This window comes from Aplidium turbinatum, chromosome 15 (genome assembly GCF_918807975.1).
Source record: "Aplidium turbinatum chromosome 15, kaAplTurb1.1, whole genome shotgun sequence".
Lineage (NCBI taxonomy): Eukaryota > Metazoa > Chordata > Ascidiacea > Aplousobranchia > Polyclinidae > Aplidium > Aplidium turbinatum.
The window spans coordinates 14,489,885-14,510,926 of NC_137486.1; the positions used below are offsets into that span (position 1 = coordinate 14,489,885).

A 21,042-nucleotide genomic window follows, 5' to 3' on the forward strand; every position below is an offset into this window, starting at 1 on the left:
TTTGGATTTCTTATTTTTAGGTAAAGTCTATAAAAACTTAGATAAGACACAGGGATTTGTCGGTCAATGTTAAGTTGTAAAATTGAGTAGTAATAACTGAAGTTTTTATCCATTTAACTTTCAATTCCATTTGGAGTTCTTTCACAATATTACGATTACTAGATTTCATGTTAAATTGCTAAATAAGTTCAACCGTATGCATAGGAAAAGGTCTTGATTAACTGAACTGCAGTTGATGTAAAAGTGACTGTTTTTCTTCAAAGCTGGCAGAAAAGTTATGTACTGTTCAACAAAAAGTGCTTATGAGAAGCCATTTGATTCAACCGACAAAATTCTAGATGAAATCGATGCCAAGCTGAATAATGTTTCCACTTCAAATTCACTGTAAGCTTTTAGACGGAACTTGTGAATACCCTTTGCTGTATAGCATCATTGATCATGTTTATTACATTATTTTGTAAAAAAAAAAAACAGTTCAAAAACAAAGCTTCCCAATGAAATTCAAAATGTGTTCAGTATCATATCATATTTATCTTCACTGGAATGTTTGAATAGTTTTATGAAAATATTTTGCATGTGATTTTCTATTGCTGAACAATGTGATTCCATATCTTATTATAAGTGATTTTTACATGTGTTAGATTTGACTATTCTTAGTAGTATGGATTTTTATTGTGATGACAGTTGACTCAAACTATAAACATTTATATAACAACTTACTTTGCGATATAGATACTAATGATCTGTTTTAGCTTGATGCTGCGAGTTTGCTATGGTAGTAGCGGTTTGTACTGGCTTTCAAAACACAACCTTCTAGGCATGTGCTATGACGAATGATGTTGGAGTCAGCGTGTCGTTCGTTTATGTGGTTTTTTAGGTTGGCTTGAGGCTGCTGTCTTGAAAACCCTCGCTTCATCAAAGAAAATGATGAGAGTCAATGAAAAGTTTGGTTGCACCAGTGCTCCAATCTGGTATTTGAAGAGCTGCAAGTCAAAAGGCACATACCCAAAGATAATCTGAATTTGAAGCTACCAAGAATGTTTTCACTCGCACGGCAAGATGTAGTCAGCAAGGCGGCAAAGAAAATACCTTATCATTTCCAAAATGATCCTCCACCTTTAGTTCTATACTGCATATCAGCCAATCAAATAAATGAACCAAGACAGCAGCTTCAAGCCAAACAAAAGAACGGCACACTCCAACACCATTTGTCATAGCACATGACTAGGGAACTGTGTTCCAAAAGCTAGTGCAAACCGCTACTACCATAATGAACTCGCAGCATCAGGCTAAACAGGTCGTTAGCATCTACATTGTGAAGTAACGATCATACTGCTAAGTGAAACTCAATCTATAGATTGAAACTCAATCTATAGATTGAAACTCAATCTATAGATTGAAACTCAATCTATAGATTGAAACTCAATCTATAGATTGACTAAAGCATATTTTATATTTAGTAGTTTGCTTGCTTATAAAGTGTTTCTTGCATGTTATTAACATGTGGGACTTGACCGACTTGTGCAGTCCAATACTTAATAAATATATAGTATATACTGTTGTAATGCTCAACCCTGTGGTATTGTTGTGTCTTGCCTGTCTTTGGTATAAAAAAGCAAACTCTCTCCCGAAACAATACTTAATGAAGTAAACTGCATGGTAAATAGGCTACTGAACAAAATCTTTGCTTAAAAAATTGTGAATATTTCAGAAGCAACCACTTGGATGTAAATGACGATCCAGGTATTGACGTGGTTAGCGTGCAAAAGCTTCGACAGCATTTCCATTTCAACTCAGCTTCAAATTATGAACCTGTGAAGATGAATGGCTTTGCACAAGTTGAAGCTCAGGCCAATGGTATCAATTTGACATCGTACTATTTTTTAATTTTACTGCAGTTTCAATTTTATAAAATAATAAAGAAATCAGCCATGCCATTGTGAAACCAAACACTTAGACTCAACTTCAATGTTAAGAAAGTTATTTTGTTGCTTTTGTTCTTTGCATGTTTCCTACTTTCTTACCTATGAAAACGTTGTTGTCACTATCAATCCAATAACCATTTAATTAATGTAGTTCAATAGGCTATCATTCATTTAACTGTTTTGTTATTAATGAACGGTACAGCTCTCCCTGATTAATCTACCCACATTTAATCAGTTGATTCCATCATTTACCGTAGCTTAATCGCATAGTAATCGGATTAAGCAGGGTTGACTCCATTTGATGATGAACTCGAGTAGGCCTATCCTACCTACATGTGTCATAATTATACAATTATTACGTTTTTACTGTTATTTTACGTAAGGGTTATATACTAGCTAACTGCTCTAGGCTGCTGCTGAGTCGGAGTCTGCCTCGCTTTCTGACCTAGTCTTGTTCTGAAACGATCCCTGTTCCATATCTAGAAAGCTAAAACCTCAATTGCTAAGGCAACAGGGATCAGTTGTCAGTAGATGTACGGTAACAGAAAATATATTTCGCACTTGCTAGTGCATCGTCAGTTCTTGATCTTGTGTTATATACTAGGTGTCATGAAATACCTTTGCTCGCATCTGCTGCTGTTTATTTTTTAATTGCTGTATTTGATTGTTTTTGCAGACCACCACAGTGACGTAAAGAACTCGTCTCAGAATTGCCACGAAAAACGAACCAACCTCTTGCAACTCTACGATGATGATATCAACCTGCTTCGCCGGATGCTGAAAGAGGTTTGTTCCTTTTTGTCACCTTAACAACACAGGATTAGACCTTTCATTAACTTGCTGCTTTAGATTGTTTATGAGATGGAAAAAGTTGCAAAGTTTTTATTTTGAAAACAACATTTTTAAACATAAAAACAAAAACTTTTGGGTTGTTTTTGGCCTGAAGAATTAACTAATTAAAACTGAAGATATTTTAACCACATTACCTCCTAAAGTCGTTTGGAAAACTTTACCTTAGTGTGATACTATTCAAGAACGTTACTATTGCGTAACCTTGTCTTCCATTCTTACAATTGGAATGTTGGAATGAGAGTCAAATTACAAGGCACATGAATCGGTTACAAGAATATAGATATGTTATTGTTTCAAAGAATAGAATATGCTGGCTTAATGAAATACAATCTTCGCATATTTCCTTTCATGTTGTGCAGGGTTTACTGTGGGAGATATGAGTATGGCCTGAAAGTAATTTGTCATATTTACCCTATATCAGAAGGACATTGTCAAGCAAACAATGTAACGAAACGTTATTTAGACTGAAACAAAACTGGGGTTGCATTTGTTCGTTGTCATTTCAAAGATTTTGTTAATCAAATTATACTGTACCATTTTTCTTTGTTGTTTGAAAATAATCTTCTCCAGAACTCTGAAGATCCAAAACCTTCATCATCAAATGGAATTCCTACAGAGAGGCCCATCTACAGCGTTTCTCCTGAATCTCCCACAGATGTGAAATCTACCGCACCATCTGTACATTGGTAAGATAATGCACAACGGATAGTGCAACAACAGATGGTGATCTCAGCCTAAAACTATAATTCCATAAGTGTAGATAAAACGATCTGTTTCAACGGATAGTGCAACAACAGATGTTGATCTCAGCATAAAACTATAATTCCATAAGTGTAGATAAAACAATCTATTTCAACCTAATGCTGCGGGTTCGCTGAGGTAATAGCGGTTTTTCACAAGCTTTCGGAACACAGTTCCCTAGTCATGACGTGTTATAACGTAGGGTGGTGTTAGAGTCAGAATATCGTTGTTTTATAAAGGCTCGCGTGAGTCCCGTCTTCGGTTTGAGGCTGCAGTCATGATTGCCGTGTGTTGAGTTTGTGTGCTGTCAGGCGTGACGTCTTCAATGCAATCGCAACAGTTAAACACTGAACAGTTCTTCTTGTACAGGAAAGAAGACTTAGTCCAAGTAGGAAGTTCGCCGTTGGAAGTTAGTGATGAGCAACAACAGCAAGATTTTCTTGACGTCAGCGGCCACACCGATGACACGCAGTGTTCCTGCGGTTGCGAGGAAGAAGTAAGTTTCATAAATCTCCTTCATAATTTGTAGCATAATCTTTAAGATTATGAATTTACACGTTAAAGACAAATTGAAATCAATGGACTGCTATGGCAATGTGTAATCGATTCTAAGTCAAATTGATGCTTTTTTCTTCGTTTGAACCTTCTTAACCACTCCGAGGGTCGAGGGCTCTGTCTTTTACCACCCTTGAGCAGTAGTGGCGACTCGGTCTAGAGTCTAGACGTTTGGGCAGGTGTTGATGCTTTAGTTCTGTTGTGGTGAATCCTTGTTGTTTGTTCAATTGTGCATGTGAGTTATCTCTTGTAAACTTTAAAAGGATTGAATCCCATGCACAGATAGAGAGTTAATTTCATAAAGTCTTTGCGCTTTGTCTTGGCAAGTTTGCTCATGACAAGTTCAAACCAATCTCCTTTTTAATGTGAAGTCAGCACAGCAGCCGCATAGTTGTTTGTTTCTTCTGCTTTTCATATTTTAATCCACTGTCATATAAAATGTAGGTCTTGTACAATAATGTATCGTTAAGTTAAGGTGGTCCCATACTTGATTCAAGTGTTGGGTATGAGAAGATAAGGTTATCATTGTACCAAGCCTTCTGCACTAAGGAGAGTAGGGTGGCCAGTTCCTTTCTCTCGGCCGCCTTTTCTGTATCAATTATGCCCACCCAATTTATTACACCCTAGGTAAAGGTGAGCAGTGTTTTCAACAACCAGCTGAAGCCGGAGTCGAACCATGTTTGCTTAGTTGGAAAGCCAATGCTTTATCCATTGCGCTATCCCACCGCCTAAATGTATCGTATGCTGTATTACATTACCTAGATTTACGCAATTTGTGTTACTTTTTCTCCAGCTGGATAAAATGACGAAAGAGCGGGATGAGCTTAGAGCTCGGATCCGAAGAGGAGAAGCATCTCGGACCAGCATTGAAGAGAGGCAAGAGCTTGAACGCCAGCTCCATTCCACTAAGGCATCTCTGTTTCAACAGCGGAAGAAATCAAGACAGCAACTCGAAGACATAGAAGAAGTATGTTTTTTTAGAGGAATATGCTGACATTTTTTACAAACAAAAATACAATGCTCCGTAAATCCTTTTTATTTCAGAAATTAGAGGAAGCTGAACATTATTACGAAGAAAAATTACAACAAAAAGATGAGATGATTGAAGCACTCCAGGCAAAGGTCAGAAAGAACTTCACTTTATTCTTACTCCTCGTTTTCATACTTCTGGCAACATAATAGCGTTTTTTGTAAATCTTTGGCACTTTAAACTATTGTACATACCAAGCTTGTAAAAATAGAACATATCCTACTCCCAAGCTTACTGTTTACTATTTTTACGTTTTCATCCATAAATAATCCAAGTAATTCCTTCTTGAGAGTTGCGTAGGAATTCCACTTTTATATTTGTTTCAACATCTTGCTTGTTCCAGTCGAGAACGCTTCCAGAGAACGAGGTGTCCGACACAAAGCAATCTTCTACGGTTCTAAAGTTTGAAGAAGAAATGAGACTCCAGGAAGTTGAGATAAAACAACTCACAGACTTAACGGCAAGGTAGTATTTTTTTCACTCCGTTTACCTCTGTCTTGTTGGCCTTGGTGCTCACTTGATTACATATTTCGTTTGTTTTATATGGACTTGCTTTGGATATAGTTTGATAAAAATTCTAATATTGAAACACTTTAAAACTTTTAAAAACTATTAACTTTTTATTAACTATTAACTATTAACTTATTATTATTTATTAACTATTTATTATTAACTATTTTTATTAACTTATTAACTATTAACTAAAACTATTAACTATTAACTTTTTATATTATTTTTTTACTTTAAAACTATTTGGTTTATTTTTGTGATATGTTTTCACATATTTTGCACTTGCAATTTTATTCTTGTGTGCAGCAAGTGCTTTTTGTACCGGTCTAAGGGTTTTGTCACTTGTTAGCTGAAATGCGTAAAAAAAACGATTTTAACTTGAAAATCACTGTTCTAGAAAGCAACAAGAAGTTGACCAGTTGAAGTTGCAACTTTCTGAGGGGGCCAAAATGGCAGACAAATCGGTGAGTGCAATTATTGTAATGTTTTTTGTTATTCTTCTATACCCGCGCATTGGAAGAGCACTCAACCCTGCGCCCGCTGAAGAAAATATAAGAAGTAGTTTTTGCAAAATACAGTTGTACTTGTAAAAGTCATTTTTTTATTTTGGTAGATTGAAGACAAATTAACAAATGAGCAAAAGAAATGGGAAAAAGAATACAAAGAACTTAAATTGAAATCCGATCAAGAAAAATTTGAACATGAAAACAGCATTCGCCGATTGGAGCAAGAGAGAGAAAAAATGTATAAAGACATTTTGGATCTTACGCAGGTGGTGATGTAACAAATTCTTCAATTACGCTTTCGTCTAATGTTTGCACTTTGCACGCATGTAATTTGTTATATTGTCCTTTTTAAAACAGAAATTACAAGATTTTCACTCGGATATTGAAGACAAAGAACGGAAGATCAAAGAAGAAAGCTCGAGGAAGGAAAACGATCACAAAACAACCAATGAATTGCTTAAAAATAAAATCGAAAGCTTGAAAGAAGAATTATCTCTTGCTTTTGCAGCTGTGAGTACTTTTCTCAACTTGTGTCTAACACTTTTTGGTTGTATTAGAACAGACAAATTAAGCAGCAAGTTACCTAACTTCGTAATCTCCAATGTATCAAAAACAGATTTCATGTTTTTATTAGATTAAGAGAAAAAGAGGGTAAAAAGCTTGTGTTTTTATTTATTGTTGTTAAAATGTCCGTGGCGAAAACGAAACGTAGCAGCTACGGTACACTCTTCGCTAGCACAAGTTTAGAACGTGTATGAACAATTGTTTGAGTAGTACGGTGCATGTTTTTAGTTGGCATGGCGCAAGACATAACACGACGGATTTAAAACATCTGCTTCAAATCATAATGTAAAAAATATTACTGTGTTTGTTTCGTTTATTGCACTGACTTGTGGTAAGTTGGCTTTATTACACGAGAAGAAAATTGTATTAGTTTGAAACATTTCATAGACAGTTTAAACGTTTCGACACAAAATACACCAGGTATTCCTACATATCGAATAGCAATTGTGTGTGGAAAGCAGCTTTGAACAGCAGTGGATGTTGTATAGTTTTGTGAATGTTTCAAACAGATATTTCCTTCATAATCGCCAATTACCATAAGTTTTATACTGTAAAAGCGAATAACTTCTGTTGTACATTACTCAGTAGGTTTGCAAACCTTATGCTTATTTGCTCAGTGCAAACATTGATTCATTTCAGTGACGCTATAATACTAATGGGTCTTAAAAAATTTTTACTTATGTGTTTATTTACCGTCAAATGACGTTGGAAAGACGTAAAACTGAGTGATTTACGGCCTGTGCTCGTGAAACGCTTTTGTCCTCCCGTAGTAGGTTTTACAACATATTTACTATCCCTTTCGTAATTGGTTGTTTGTTGAACGCCACTTTAAGAAATCTGAACTGGAGCTTGAGCTGAGGAGAAAAGATCACACACTGCGACAAGAATTTCAAAGCAAAGAAATTGAATTGAAAGACGAAAACAGAAAAGTTGAAAATGAACTGAAAAGAGTCCAATCGGAAGTTGGGAGTGCAGTCACAAAGGTAGTTTTTTTTTTACTTACTTTTTCCCCAAAACTGGAGATTAATTTGGCGTTTCCAGGTCTTGATATCCTTAAATAGAGCTTCATGGAAATTGTCGGATATTTTTAAACTGTACTATGTGTTAGTTGCCTGTGTGTGTGTGCAATACTTGCATACCATTAATTTCTTCGTCAATGTTCATAGTTTATTAACTACAAGCTATAGTGCGACTAGCCTACAAAAAGGACAATTTTCTCAACACGCAAAACGTCTAACTCCGTGACTTGTTCAGCTGAAAGAATTCAAGTCCGACATTGAACACCAGGACCAGTGTATGGCGGCTTCTGTATTTGACGAATGCAGTAAGCTCTTCCATTTACTACAAGTCATGCAGCCATCTTCAGTGCAGCCAAGAAATACCTCTTATACTTCTAAAAGGTACGAAGCGTCAAGTAGCGTTTTGTCATTCGACAAAATACTGTAAGAAGTGAATTTCATGCCGTGTTTAGGTCTGTCGTGAAATGCAGATTTGTATGAAATTAACGGGAAAGCAAAAAAGTCCGTTTTCTTTTTATTTCCAAACAGACCATGGTGTCCTGTCACGCTGTAGCCACGTGCCACATATGAGAATCGAACTGAGAACCTTTTGAGCGGCGATAGATACTTGCACCACTCGGCTATGCAGCAGTCAATAGTGGATATAAAATTTAATTCAAGCCATGTGGTTCTGGTTCGATACCGTCTAAAACCGATTGCTCAAAAAATATTAATTTGGCTTCTTGGTTTTGTCAAAGTTGTCGCTGTAGCTCAAAGTCTTTGTGAAAGTTGTGCTGGTAACGAGACCCAATTGCAATCATGTTTGATGAAATTTATTTTTATTTAACAAGATGTTTTCTCTAATAATCCCTGGTGTGCATTCCCTTGCTCGTTTAACTGCAGCTGTATATCGTTACCTCATCAAGTATGACATGTTTAAGATTTTAATGACTAGTTTATGCAAAGGGTTGGCATTAAAATTTTATACAAAACTTTTAAGATTAGAAAAAGATTAAAACTAGCGTTCGATTCGAATAGGAAATTTACTGTTGGAACTTCGCTTGTGTGGTGAGAGTTCTAGTAAAATCGAATTCATTAATTTAGGTGTCGCTGGATATGTTGTGCTCTTTGTGAAACGACTTCATTTCAATCACTTTGTTTTTCAGTCACCTCAACGGAAAGAAGTCGCTCAGTGAACTGCAAGAAGCGGTCGAACTGGTTTGTCGGTCTGCGAACGAATTGGTTTGCGTCAACACCCGCCTGAAGAGGGAGTCGCGAAAACGACCTGACTACCACTCGTTGCGTAGCAACAGTGACGTCAACCTAGTGTCCGAAGAAATGAAAATGTTGCGGTAAGTGATGCACGGTTTCATTTCTTAAGTAGGATACATCGTCCACAAAAAGCTTTGCAAACCCAAAACGAAAGAGCTTGTAGTTGGCACGTTTCCTTCAACGAAAGCCCTTTGCGGCTTGAAAACCAATAACCAACAGAAAAAGAATGACTGCTTCAATCAACCCTCGGTCAGGGGGAATGAATATATGAAACGTTGTCGAGAAAATGAGGAGTTTTTGTACTCTCGGCTGCTACTTGCAAAAGGAGCCCCCGAAACTGACATTCTGCTCCTCCCCTTTTTCCAGAGGTGAAGTGGTGAAAACGGTTAAAAACCATAAAAATCAAGCCTCAAACTTTACTAGAAGTTTGGCTATGACCCAATCCGTTTCATCTGTCGTAACTTGAGTTGAGTTTCTTTGCAGCGATAAACTGGATGCCAAAGAGAGAGAACTGCAGCGTTTGGAAATGAATATGAACCAATGGAAGGATTTAACTGCTCAGAGACTAGCAGAAAAATTTCAAGAAGAACTTCAATTACAAGTTGAAAGGTAGCCTATACACAAAAACTAAACAAGTGTGCAGTTTAACATTGGATGGAGTTTAGACATGATCTAAGATGTGCGATGATTACACGATTATTTGTAAATGAACATTTTATTTCTAATATTAGCCTACTTATCTAAGTATTGCTTTATCTATGGCCTTACGAGCAATTTATTCTTATATTTCAGGAAGTTATCACAGTATAGGACTGAGGGACGTATGCAAGCCCAGAATCTCAAACCGGTCAGTACTTTGTTAGATTGTAGATCGACATGCTGTTTCAATAACACTGCTACCAACTTTTTTCAAATTGCCCACATCACAATCTCAACATGAAGTGATTTTTAAGTTGTCAATTCAAGCCGTGACGTAACATGTAACCGGGTATAACCAGTTTTAGAACTGTCTCCAATATTTTCATTTTGCGCCACAGGATTCAAAGCGGTTAAGCAAAAGCACAAACAACTTGAACGGTGGTGCAGCCTCCTCCCCCAACGACACGAGCACTGTGAAGCTACTATGTCACCTTCAAGGGAGAGTCAAGCAACTCAGGACTGAAAATGACGTTAGTATTGTTGTAATACATGAAAGTATTCAATAGGATGGACTTTCTGGCGTTAATTCAATGCAAAAAAATATCATGTATGTATATTAGGGTGTCCCACTTTTAGGCGACTTTTCAAGAAAATTAGGTTCGGGTCAAAATCTGAATGGATTTTCGTCACTGATTTCAAAAATGACGTTATTTTTTCATTATGACGCCATCTTGATGTGCCAGCTAGCGGATTTTTGCTATTTTGGCCTTATCACGAATATGGCAAGAGCTAGAGACTTGGAACTTGTGCCAAAATGACTGGAAGGGACGATTTCCTATTTGTTGTCAATACAATATGAAACGCTAACTGCAACAGAAAAGGAGTTATTTTGAAAAAAACATGTTTTTGCTCATTTTTGGACAAAAAAATGAAAAACACGGCAATTTTGCTACAATGATGCTTTTATTTTGATTGTTAAGTTGCTCCACCTTGTTTAGCAATTAATTACAGTGGTAGTAGTAGTGGTACACACTCTTGAATGTCTCTTCCATGTAAATGAGATTTATTTTACACACGCAAAAAGCTTTTTGGAAGGCAAAGTGGAAGGCCCTAATGCATACGAAGATGGTGGTTTGATGAACATAATTAGGCTAAGAAAATATCAAAACTTAAGCCCCAACATCTGAAAATCCGACAATATTGTAAAGTTTCATCACAGCTATAGCCGCAAATCATTTAAAAGTCAAGATCTTATGGTTTTCTGAGCACAAAAAAGAAGCTAAGATTCATCTTTTCGGAGCGACCATATGTGTCTTCTTGCTATGGCAGTTCATTTAGTGATGAATGTTCCAGGAAATTTGAAACCCCTACTTTTTTATCGTCAAGAAAGGTTATCCCATGCGCGTTGAATAACAACAGCGCGTGGTTACCTAAGATTGCTGATTTTTGGGTATTGTGTTGGGCCTCAGGATATCCCTAAACTTCAACGTATTGTTTCTTTTATTGTTTGTGTTTATTTGCCAGCATTTTTAGTCATCCATCTTAAACCTTCAGCTGCTGAAGGTCCCTCAATTGGTACTGCTTACAAGAGATTTATTACTTGCATATAAATCTGTGGATGAACCAGTATTCAACGCTGTTCTGAAACATTTCGTTAAGCATGCATCCCAATGGTTGAGCCCTAAAAACGTTGCTTTAAGTTTCAGTCCCCCACGCTGAAGCTCCGCCTTTTGCTGCTGATGCGGCAAGACAGAAAAGTTTTCCAAGAAACGTTGATATCGAGCAGACGCTTTTGAAGCGTAACAACTTAAGTGAATGTTTTCTCCGAAGAAAGTAAAATGGCTCCACGCAATGCATGTTTTTCATCTCCATCAGTGTTTTTGCGTATGATCAACAACAACAATCGAGGAACAGAGCGCTTTATTGGCAGACTGAAACGCGTTGTGAACGGCTTGATTCGAGATGACCAAGATGATTTGGCCAAAACAGACTTGCGCATTTGTGCTGCTTTGCACAGTATGGTGTGATAAATAATCCCATTGAACTGTGTTGTGTTGTTGAATGGTGGTTTTGTTTGATAGATCTTTGATCGAAATTTTCAAGGGTTTAAAGTTAGCTAGTATTAGTAATTACAACATGCATGTAAAAATCAATGCTGAGGTATATAACCATTGAAAATACAATATGCTAGACAAACTACCACTGTACTTAATTGTTAAACAATGTGGCGCAGCACAGCAACTTAACAACCAAAATAAAAGCGTCACAGTAGCAAAATTGCCGAGTTTCTCATATTTTTGTCCAAAATGAGCAAAAACATGTTTTTTCAAAATAACTTCATTTCTGTTGCAGTTAGCGTTTCATATTGTATTGACAACAAATAGGAAATCGTCCATTCCAGTCATTTTGGCGCAAGTTCCAAGTCTCTAGCTCTTGCCATATTCGTGATAAGGCCAAAATAGCAAAAATCCGCTAGCTGGCACATCAAGATGACGTCATAATAAAAAAATAACGTCATTTTTGAAATCAGTGACGAAAATCCATTCAGAATTTTACCCGAACCTAATTTTCCTGAAAAGTTGCCTAAAAGTGGGACACCCTAATGTATATGTATCTAATATCGACATTTCAAATTGGTTGACGAGTGTGTGTTGGATGTTCGACCAACGATTGGCTGTAACTTGGATTTTGTTTACAAATAGGAATGTCTCGTTTCTGCGTTTTCGTAGTATAATCTGATGTGATACTGCAATGTGAAAACATAATACCGGTGAAGTGTATGGCGTTTTACATAGTGCGGAACTGGTAATCAAAGAAAGTTAATTTCTTGTGAGTTAAGCTTTTTTGCTATGGATGTCATTGCTAAACTTGTACTGACGAGTACGAAATGTAACTTCTCTAACTTGCTACTTCCTTTCTTTTTTATTTTTACAGTTATTGAGATCGAGCAGCTTCATCAAGGGTCTGAACAAACATTGAAACCGCGCTTGATTCCAGCCACGATGCGATTAAAAATATTTTCTTCCTTTTCCTTATGGATGCGAATTCTGTCATCATTGGACCATGTGTGATTAGAATTTTGAGTGTTAGAAATTATCGAGTTTTTTTCTTCATATTGCAATACTTGTAATTTGTTGCGCAATTTTTAAGTAATTTCAATCGAGTATTGTATTTCAAGTTTTCCAGCATTATTTTGCCAAAATCGGCTTTTTTAGCTTCACTGTTGTGTTTCCGCCTATCAGACCTACCACATTTCGTTGCGTTTGCTTGTATATCAGTGCTGCAAACGTTGATTACGTGGCCGAGTGGTCAGAGCGCCCGCTTGAAGATCGAAAGGACGCCGGTTCGACACCGAGCAAAAGCACACGGTTCTTTCTTGGGCAAGACAATGACTTGCTTGTAAGTGGGCGCCAAGATTGGCTTTCTTGTTTCGTCTATTTAATCAATTCACCAGGCATGGCCTGGGTATACGACAACGACAGAGTCACTCTAACATGGTCGTCAATTTTATTCCTACCTGAAACTTGATTTTTTATCTTCAGACAGTATTTTCATTCCTTATTCTTTCTTGTGACGTCGTAGCAGACAAACGGTAAACTAGTTAATTCAAACGTTGTTTTTGTGCACGTAAAGGCATTTTCTTTACTGCAGCCTATTTGTGTTTAGAAACTGTACCATCGCCAAGATCAAATGGAACTTTTTAAGTTAAAATCGTGCTGTATATCTCCATCAGTATCGCTTCTGCATACTTAATATGCAATGTACGGTAACTAAATTAGTGTCCGCTTGATTTAAACAAAAGTTTTGCAAAGTTGCAATTTTCTTAATTGCGATCTAATGAGCCTGTGCACTTTGTCTACAGTAGAACATCCTGACTTGTCCGTTGCACACAAGTTCAACTGTAGGCTGGTACAAGAGAAATCCAACACTTTTTTAAAGTTATCTTTCCGTCTGGAGTGCCTTTGTGGCTCTCATGCGCTGATACAACGTAGACCTACCTGTTTTACATCCATCTCAAATTGTGGATCGGGCATTTTCTTTATTTCGCATAGAATCGTGTCTTCAACGTTTCGCTATATCTTTACATTGTGAATGGTGTTGTCATCTCTTGAAAAACGGAAACTTTGTGTCTTTCTCATGTTTAAGAATATGAGAAATGTTTAAAATTAGTTAGAACATTAATCGCTGTAGATTAATTGTCAAGTTTTTGTCGTCACACTGTAACTTTTATTGTATATATATACAGTATTTCATATTTAAATTGAATTAAACTTATTTAATACTGTAATTTCATTGAAGTGATTGTTCTAACGCAAAACTAGGAACCTAATGCTTCAAAATTAGCATAGCACGAGATAGTTTGTATGTCGCATCTATCTGTAATAGCACACACAAACATATCGAGTAGGCCTATTGCTGGGTTATCACCGCACGTGTTAAAAATAGCATTTTTCAGCGAGTATTGAAACTGCACGATTGAAACACACGGTTGAACTTTTTAAGCGCATCTGGAATTAAATGTTGCCAGATTGGGTTTTTAAACAAAATAACTTACATCTTTTTACCCCATTTCACCTTTAGCCTTTTGTAGAACTCTTTAAAAATCATCTTACAACCTAACGATCATCTTACACCACTGTTAAACAAATGCTTCTGATGCAGATACATAATGACACGTATTAGCTACTGGTATGTACAAGTAAAATAGTTATGCAGCAAAGCGACGAAGCGAAAAACAGGTTGCCATTAATTTGCGCGCTACAAATGTTAACAAGCTGCGGATAAAACGTTTGTTAAATGATTGATTCTACATGTCTCTTCGTCTCGAAAAAAAATCCCTTGATTTTTGCTATGGATTGCAGACTAACAGAATTGTTAGGAATTTATAAATGGACGCTTGAAAGTCTCTTCGGTGCCTCGACTAAAATAGTCTTTAAGTTTATAGAGTTTCATCTCGGCTATATGAGCAAGTTAATGGCCTTCCACAATGATTTGCAAGTTCATTTCGACTTTATCCTCCAGTGCTTCCTGGATTGTCTCGCTTTCAAGTGATGCTTGAAGTAGATCCTCCTGTTCCAGAGTGGAAGATGCTTTTAGACGGATGCGGTATTCAGCGGCTTCCAAAACTGCCGAACTGTGGGAGACAAACGCTTTCTTCGTGAAGTGGAGAGCAGTGATGTGTTCATGGTGATGTAGACGGAAGAGATTGTCGTCATTTCCGGAAACAATTTGATAGCGAGAATGGTCACGGAGTTGCTTCAGGGAAGGACGAATTTCCAGGATAGAAGTTTTGTGAGTAAGCCCACTGCTGTCGACAACAATCTCAAGAGGATATGTCGTGTTGAGGGTCGCCTTGCCATTGCGATCGTGGATCTCTATGAAGCGACCTTCCGGCTCATCAGCAGATCGTCGCGTGCGACGCCTTCTTACGTCACCTCCTGGCATGCAGTTGTAGCAGACCTTATCTCGTGGAGGCATGCCCATTGGCGACATTCTTGGGGCACCAAATTCTGGGTATCTAGGGTAACGAGGAACTTGCTGTTGAAACCCTCTAGAACTTCTTGCGCAATGTCTAAAAAAAAGTTGTACAAGATGAATAAATAGCCAGAATCACCAATATGAGAACGAGAATACATTTATTGCGGCAATTAATTCATTACTGTAACTTATTTCAGGTAATAGGCTACAGACTAAACAGAAACTTCATAAGAGGCTACTAACCCGGATCCGAGTCTGAAAAATCCTCCTGGACACGAACACGAGAATCCACCGTATGTATTTTGGCATCCAAAGCTGCAACTTCCACCTCCCAAGGAACACTCGTTAACATCACCGCATCCTCCACCCATCTTTCTTAAACCGCTGATGAAAAAATCAACAACTAAATTAAAATCTATCTATGAAGAGAAATCCTAGAACACCTTCAGTTAAAGAGAGACGTGAAAGATGCAAAAAGTCCAATCACAAGGTGCCATCAAGACCTCAACGAACTTGTAATCAGGCCTTTTTTAGTCCTATTTTAAAGACAAAAAGTAATTTCAATAATCTCATGAATGATCTAACCATTTCATCACATTCACTTGAAGTTTGGATGTTTAATTTTCAAACATTTATTTTTGTGTTTACAACATCATTTTTGTCTGCAGTAAATCTTAGAAACTTTTTCAACTTACCGAGAGCATCCACATTCGAATCCACCTCTGGTGTTGGAGCAACCTTGTCCGATTCCACATGGGCTGTTGATGCATTCATCGATGTCCTGGCAGCCGCGTCCGTACATGTTGGAAGAAAATCCACGGCCACAAAGACATCTGAACGATCCAGCGACGTTCTGACAGTTTCCGCCACAACTGCTCTGGCCTCCAGAACATTCGTCTACGTCTAAATGGGTAGGTACACCAAAGTGCAATGTTAGCCTAAAATTAGCTTGTGTGCAATTTCAACTAATTTTCTAATTTTTAATTAATCAAAATTTTTATTTAATCAAACTCATGCCAATCCACCTTTTGCTTTGAAGTGTTACAAGACTTGGATGTGTGGTCTTAGAGCAGGGGTCATGAACTGTGACCTTACAGCAGGTTTCACCAACTGATTGGTCGCATGCGGCCTGCCACGCAGTTATGTGCAACCCCAGGGAAGCCATCATCGTAGCCTACAAGTATTCTATAGCCAAACATACTTTTTTAAAGGCATGAAAGCATAAAATTTATTTTTCCTTTTTTGATTTTTCTGACTTGTAGATTTTTTCTTCGATTATTTTGCTTCTTTAATCAAAATTTGTAGATAAGTTGCATTTTGATAAGATCCACCTAAACTTGTCCGTGTGCATAAGGTTGTTTGTTAATGCAATGTAAACTTTAGTGTGCATTTCATCACTACAGGATTGTATTTCATGAGTTACGATATAGAAACGTTTTTTGGTGTTTTCTGCAAGCTTTCTTTTCTAGTTCCTGGTTTCTTTTTCCTTGTTACTGGAGCCTATTTTTCGCGGGTAAGTTTGCAGGTTACTATTACCGTTGTTATTCAGTTCAGCAGCCCCAAGAAGGGCCGTAGACATTTCTCTCCAGGACAGCGTACGGTATTGTTACTCAGAAATCGCTCGTTATAAGTGCACAATACAGTTGGCCTCGTCTTGTTTTTTGTTAGGCCCTGGCCATATTAAAGCAGTCAAAAGTGTTGTTAAAGGAGCTTGGCCTGTTGTAGTAGCGCTGTTCGATCATTTTTGTTGCTTTGGTATTCTGAGATACATAGTAATAACATGTAACGCCGGATACTGGTTACAAAATGCGTTTTTATTCCTAGTATAAGAATCAACGTATTAATGCAGCCCACTACAACTTTTCTTAGTGGCTAAGTGACTCGCACGCAATAAAGTTTGACGACCCCTGCTTTAGAGCATCAGCGGATCACAAAAAGGAAGCAATTACAAAATAATGCAGCCTACCGACGCAAGCTTGTCCCATTCCACGCCTGTAACCTCTCGGACACTCGCAATGGTAACCTCCTGGGTCGTTCCGACACATTCCCCTTGCGCCACAGATTCCTGGTGTATCGACGCACTCGTTCCGGTCAACACATTGTGCCGCCTGTAAGATACATGCTCGATCTCGTTAGAAAATAGTTAGGGCTTGCTCTGGGTCTGCTGAAGTTTTTTTGATGTAGCTCCAATTTGGCATAAAGAAATAATTTGTAAACCTATAGCAATTTACAGTTGTGGTAGGCCATGTAGCCTAACAACCTACTTGTCAAATTACTTTTATCAAATTCAATTGATACCATACCAACATAGGATTTGATTGCTTTGTATTGTGCTGTGATACAAAGTACTTTTCTGCGCGAAATTTTGATTGCTTTCATCGTGATAAATCTGGTGGTGTTTACCTCTTGCACAAATCCATGTGGGCATTCGCACTTGAACGAACCAACTGTGTTCATGCAAAGATACTGACAATTGTGACGCTTTGTTGCGCATTCATCCAAATCTGAGAAATATTGACATAAAATTAAATGGTATAAACTACACAGCACTCATCTAGGTAGTTCCTTGTTCACTTTGAAAACTTGAATAAAATATCAAATAAACCGTCTTTGCGGTGATGAAAACCTTATCAGTAAATTGTAAACGTTGCTAAACCTGGTTCATTTTATTCACTAGGTTACATATATAGAATAAAACTCGTTAAGCAGACATTGAAAAACTTTTGTTACTTACCAACACACGCCGAACCACTCTGGTCTGTTTGGTAACCTTTCGGACAAACGCATTCGTAACTTCCTTCCGTGTTGCGGCAGTCAAAACTGCAAGGCGATTGTCTGACCATGCATTCGTTCAAATCTATAAAATCAATGAGCACGGTATAGGGTGATCTCATGCTCAGTTACAGACAATAGTGATGAGTAGATAAAGTCCTTAGCCTACTGTATTGAGTCTATCACAGAAACTTAGCTGGTTTTATTTTCTAGGCTAGGCAATCATTACATACTGGATGAAGATGAGCTAAGTTTTTAACAGTTAGCTTATTCAGATTTCGAACCAGGGTCGCGTAGCTCAAAGCTAAGTAGCATCTCTTCCACTCCGTCATTTTAGTGATAATATTGATTAAGATTTAAAAAAAAAAATTATGAAGTGTTCCTTAGTGATAAATGAATGACACTATTATACCTGCTACTTAGATTGATTACCTGAGGTATTGAAGTCAACAAAAAGTAAAACAAAAAACACCTCAATCGTAACATACCAGTGCATGCTTTTTTGGTTGTAGTTGGTTCGTATCCATGATCACAGGCACATCGGTAACTTCCCAAAGTGTTGATGCATGTTCCGTGGCTGCAAAGCCCGGGAAGCACGCTGCAATCGTCGATGTCTTCTCCGTTTGGTTTGAAACCCATTCCATGAGGACAGAGAATCAAAAACGCCTCTGTAAAATTTCATTTCTCATATGAACACTTTAACTACAGGCATCAACACAGAATATTACTCCGTGTTTTCAAAGACAATTTAAAAAAATTAAGTCTACATGCAAACTGAAAAACCTTTCAACAAGCTTCGGTATCATAGTGAATTTAATCAAGCAACTTATTTGAAAAGCCATCATACCAGTCCCAGGGTGAGGGCATTCCTCGCAATCATTTCCCCAACCCTTTCCACGGTTGCAGCAGCATTCCGCTTTGGTAAACGGCAACCCAGTAGTTGATGTAACTTCACACATTCGTTGGTGCACTGCTGCATAGCACACTCCTTGTCTAGTATCTAAACATAAGGGAAAGGCTAATTAACGCTGAAATTAAAAAAAAAATACACATGACCGATATGGTGTTAAAATAGTAGGCCTACAGGAATTTTAGGTCGTATTTAGCCTACACGTCTGCTTAGTGAAGATTTAGTTCATGTGGGTTGAAAGGCAGGAGAGCCAGTCTTAGTGTTCACCTTCACGCATGTCAATAAGTATGGCTACCCAAGACACAGCCTCATGCTACTATTTGATGGGTGCTGGGCGGACGTTGTACAAGTACTTTCACCGCTCGATCAAGCACGTAACGTGAGAGTAACATCGCCTGTTTGCGCGCAAAGTTTCAATCCAAGTGATAATAATAGCCTATATGGCGAAGGACGTTTTTTTTCTTTCGGAGGGCTCAGTGTTGTAGGTTAATAATGTTAGCCTCTGTAACAGGCGATATAGTTTTAAGTACGTGGAATTTTTTTAGTAGCCCAAGTATAAATTTTTAAAAGGGTTTTTAGTCCTTTTTTATCTTTTTTTTAGTCTTTTTAGGGTCTTTACCCTTTTTTTCAATGAGTTGCACATTGCGATAGTTTAAATCTTGAAACACAACAACATTATGCGCTCCATATTTTGGCAGCTTTGAATACAATGAAACTGTATTTCTCACCCAGGCACATCTTGTTTTCTTCATCATAGTCATACCCTTCTGAACACTGGCAGTCATAGCTTCCTTCGTTGTTCACGCAGATTCCATTTGTGCAAACCCGAACTTGATCACACTCGTTCACATCTTTAAAGTACATTTTAAGATTTTACTCCAGTGAAGACATCGTCTTGCAAAATTTTGATATTTTTTTCAAGAGGCATAGAGCAGGCCAAGCTTGTTTTATCAAAAATCAATCATTGCCTATAGGCTATTTATTTTTTCGAATCAACGACATTTTTGTTACTGTATTATAATAACTTACCAATGCAAGCATCAGCTATGCCGATTCTTCTATACCCAGACGGGCAAAGACACGTGTAGTATCCAATAACGTTTTTGCAAGTCATTCCCTTGGCTGTGCAGTCATTTAACGTGTCCGACAAGCACTCGTCAATGTCTGAAAAAAAGCAACGTTTGTAATTCTATGCGTGTAAAATAAAAAAACACTAGGCGATGTGGTGACCAAGCAGATTAAAGAGTATGGGGGCCCCACCCCTGCGTTTGTAGCCTACAATTGTGGGTTTGACGCTCAAATATATGCAGGTTGAATAAATAAGATAATATCCATTTTTCTCATCCCCTTTTGGGTTAAAAACACCAAAATCATCAGCATATTATACACTTCTGTTTACACACCTTCACACATTCGTCCATCGGAGCGCAATTGGAATCCTTGTGGGCATGCGCAGTGGAAGCTTCCTTCTGTGTTCTCGCACCGGAATCCGCAATGATTCAGATCTTCTTCGTTGCATTCGTCGATATCTAAAAATTGTCAAAAATAAATTATTGCAAATGTAATGCCTTCATGAAACGTTTCAAATAAAATTAGTTGTTCTTCCGCCCGCAAGGAATGATTCTTAAAACATGTAAGTTGCAAATTTTGACATCGTTTTTTTTTGTTAAAAACAACTTCGTCGTTACTTCGTTGTAGCTACATCTGTGTAAAAAAAATTGTTTGAGCCCCATACTCAGTCAGCAAATCAGTCATTTCTTACATTGATTCAACGCCTATGAAGTCTATAGACGTTGAAACAACGTAAAAAATGACTGATTTGCTGACTTGGCAAACAAATATAAAGTTCAAATAAGGTTCAAAGGAAACTCACCTAAGCAGGTTATGCCTGGACCATTGTAAAATCCAATCTCACATTCACATTCAAAGCTTCCTTCGGTGTTTTCGCAAGTTCCACGACCACAAGCTTGAAGCGAGATGCATTCATTTATGTCTAAAAATAAAGCCATCAAAGTCAGTTGACATCTTCATTGATACATCCTGATGGCTGAAGCTCAGAAAACAATCCCGATGGACTAAGTTATAATCTACTAGGAAAGAAAAAATTACTAGTTATAAAACATGATAGGTCTACCAATCCATTAACCAATGAAAAAAGCTTATAAGATATTGAAATGTGCACAAACAACTGTAAAGTTGCAAAAAAACAATCTCCCAAGGTAGGCCTAGTATAGCCACTAAACCCAATACATTGTGATTGTAAGTGTAGTATATTTGGCCTATCTACTGA

General features: G+C 37.6%; 2 protein-coding genes across 2 annotated transcripts in view; one reads left to right on the forward strand and one right to left on the reverse strand.

Annotated features, from left to right (window-relative positions):
• Window positions 1-275: 275 nt before the first annotated feature.
• LOC145784409 (uncharacterized) lies at window positions 276-13,868 on the forward strand. The gene is made up of 18 exons (XM_082596221.1): window positions 276-384; window positions 1,712-1,857; window positions 2,602-2,711; window positions 3,348-3,463; window positions 3,888-4,014; window positions 4,867-5,040; window positions 5,118-5,195; window positions 5,447-5,568; window positions 6,011-6,077; window positions 6,227-6,385; window positions 6,477-6,629; window positions 7,517-7,666; window positions 7,938-8,083; window positions 8,848-9,033; window positions 9,437-9,562; window positions 9,746-9,800; window positions 9,991-10,122; window positions 12,527-13,868. Exons 1-18 carry the CDS (start codon window positions 278-280, stop codon window positions 12,569-12,571), a joined length of 2,199 nt encoding a protein of 732 aa, XP_082452347.1. The 5' UTR covers window positions 276-277; the 3' UTR covers window positions 12,572-13,868.
• A 122-nt stretch (window positions 13,869-13,990) lies between these two features.
• Window positions 13,991-21,042, reverse strand: part of LOC145784408 (fibrillin-1-like) — a 35,423-nt gene continuing 28,371 nt past the window's right edge. The window contains exons 48-59 of the mRNA XM_082596219.1: window positions 20,626-20,745; window positions 20,156-20,281; window positions 19,782-19,916; window positions 19,481-19,603; window positions 18,690-18,842; window positions 18,331-18,510; window positions 17,805-17,927; window positions 17,474-17,574; window positions 17,037-17,178; window positions 15,766-15,973; window positions 15,314-15,454; window positions 13,991-15,164 (exon numbers count right to left, since the gene is read on the reverse strand). Coding sequence (XP_082452345.1) covers window positions 14,564-15,164; window positions 15,314-15,454; window positions 15,766-15,973; window positions 17,037-17,178; window positions 17,474-17,574; window positions 17,805-17,927; window positions 18,331-18,510; window positions 18,690-18,842; window positions 19,481-19,603; window positions 19,782-19,916; window positions 20,156-20,281; window positions 20,626-20,745 — 2,153 coding nt within the window. The 3' untranslated portion in view covers window positions 13,991-14,563. The remainder of the gene's footprint in view (window positions 15,165-15,313; window positions 15,455-15,765; window positions 15,974-17,036; window positions 17,179-17,473; window positions 17,575-17,804; window positions 17,928-18,330; window positions 18,511-18,689; window positions 18,843-19,480; window positions 19,604-19,781; window positions 19,917-20,155; window positions 20,282-20,625; window positions 20,746-21,042) is intronic.

Excerpts from the sequence above, each read along its gene's own strand:
- LOC145784409 (XM_082596221.1), top strand. The coding sequence starts at position 278 with ATGTACTGTTCAACAAAAAGTGCTTATGAGAAGCCATTTGATTCAACC. Across the intron at positions 5,041-5,117 it reads AACTCGAAGACATAGAAGAA|AAATTAGAGGAAGCTGAACA; the intron begins GTATGTTTTTTT and ends TTTTTATTTCAG. Across the intron at positions 5,196-5,446 it reads TTGAAGCACTCCAGGCAAAG|TCGAGAACGCTTCCAGAGAA; the intron begins GTCAGAAAGAAC and ends TGCTTGTTCCAG.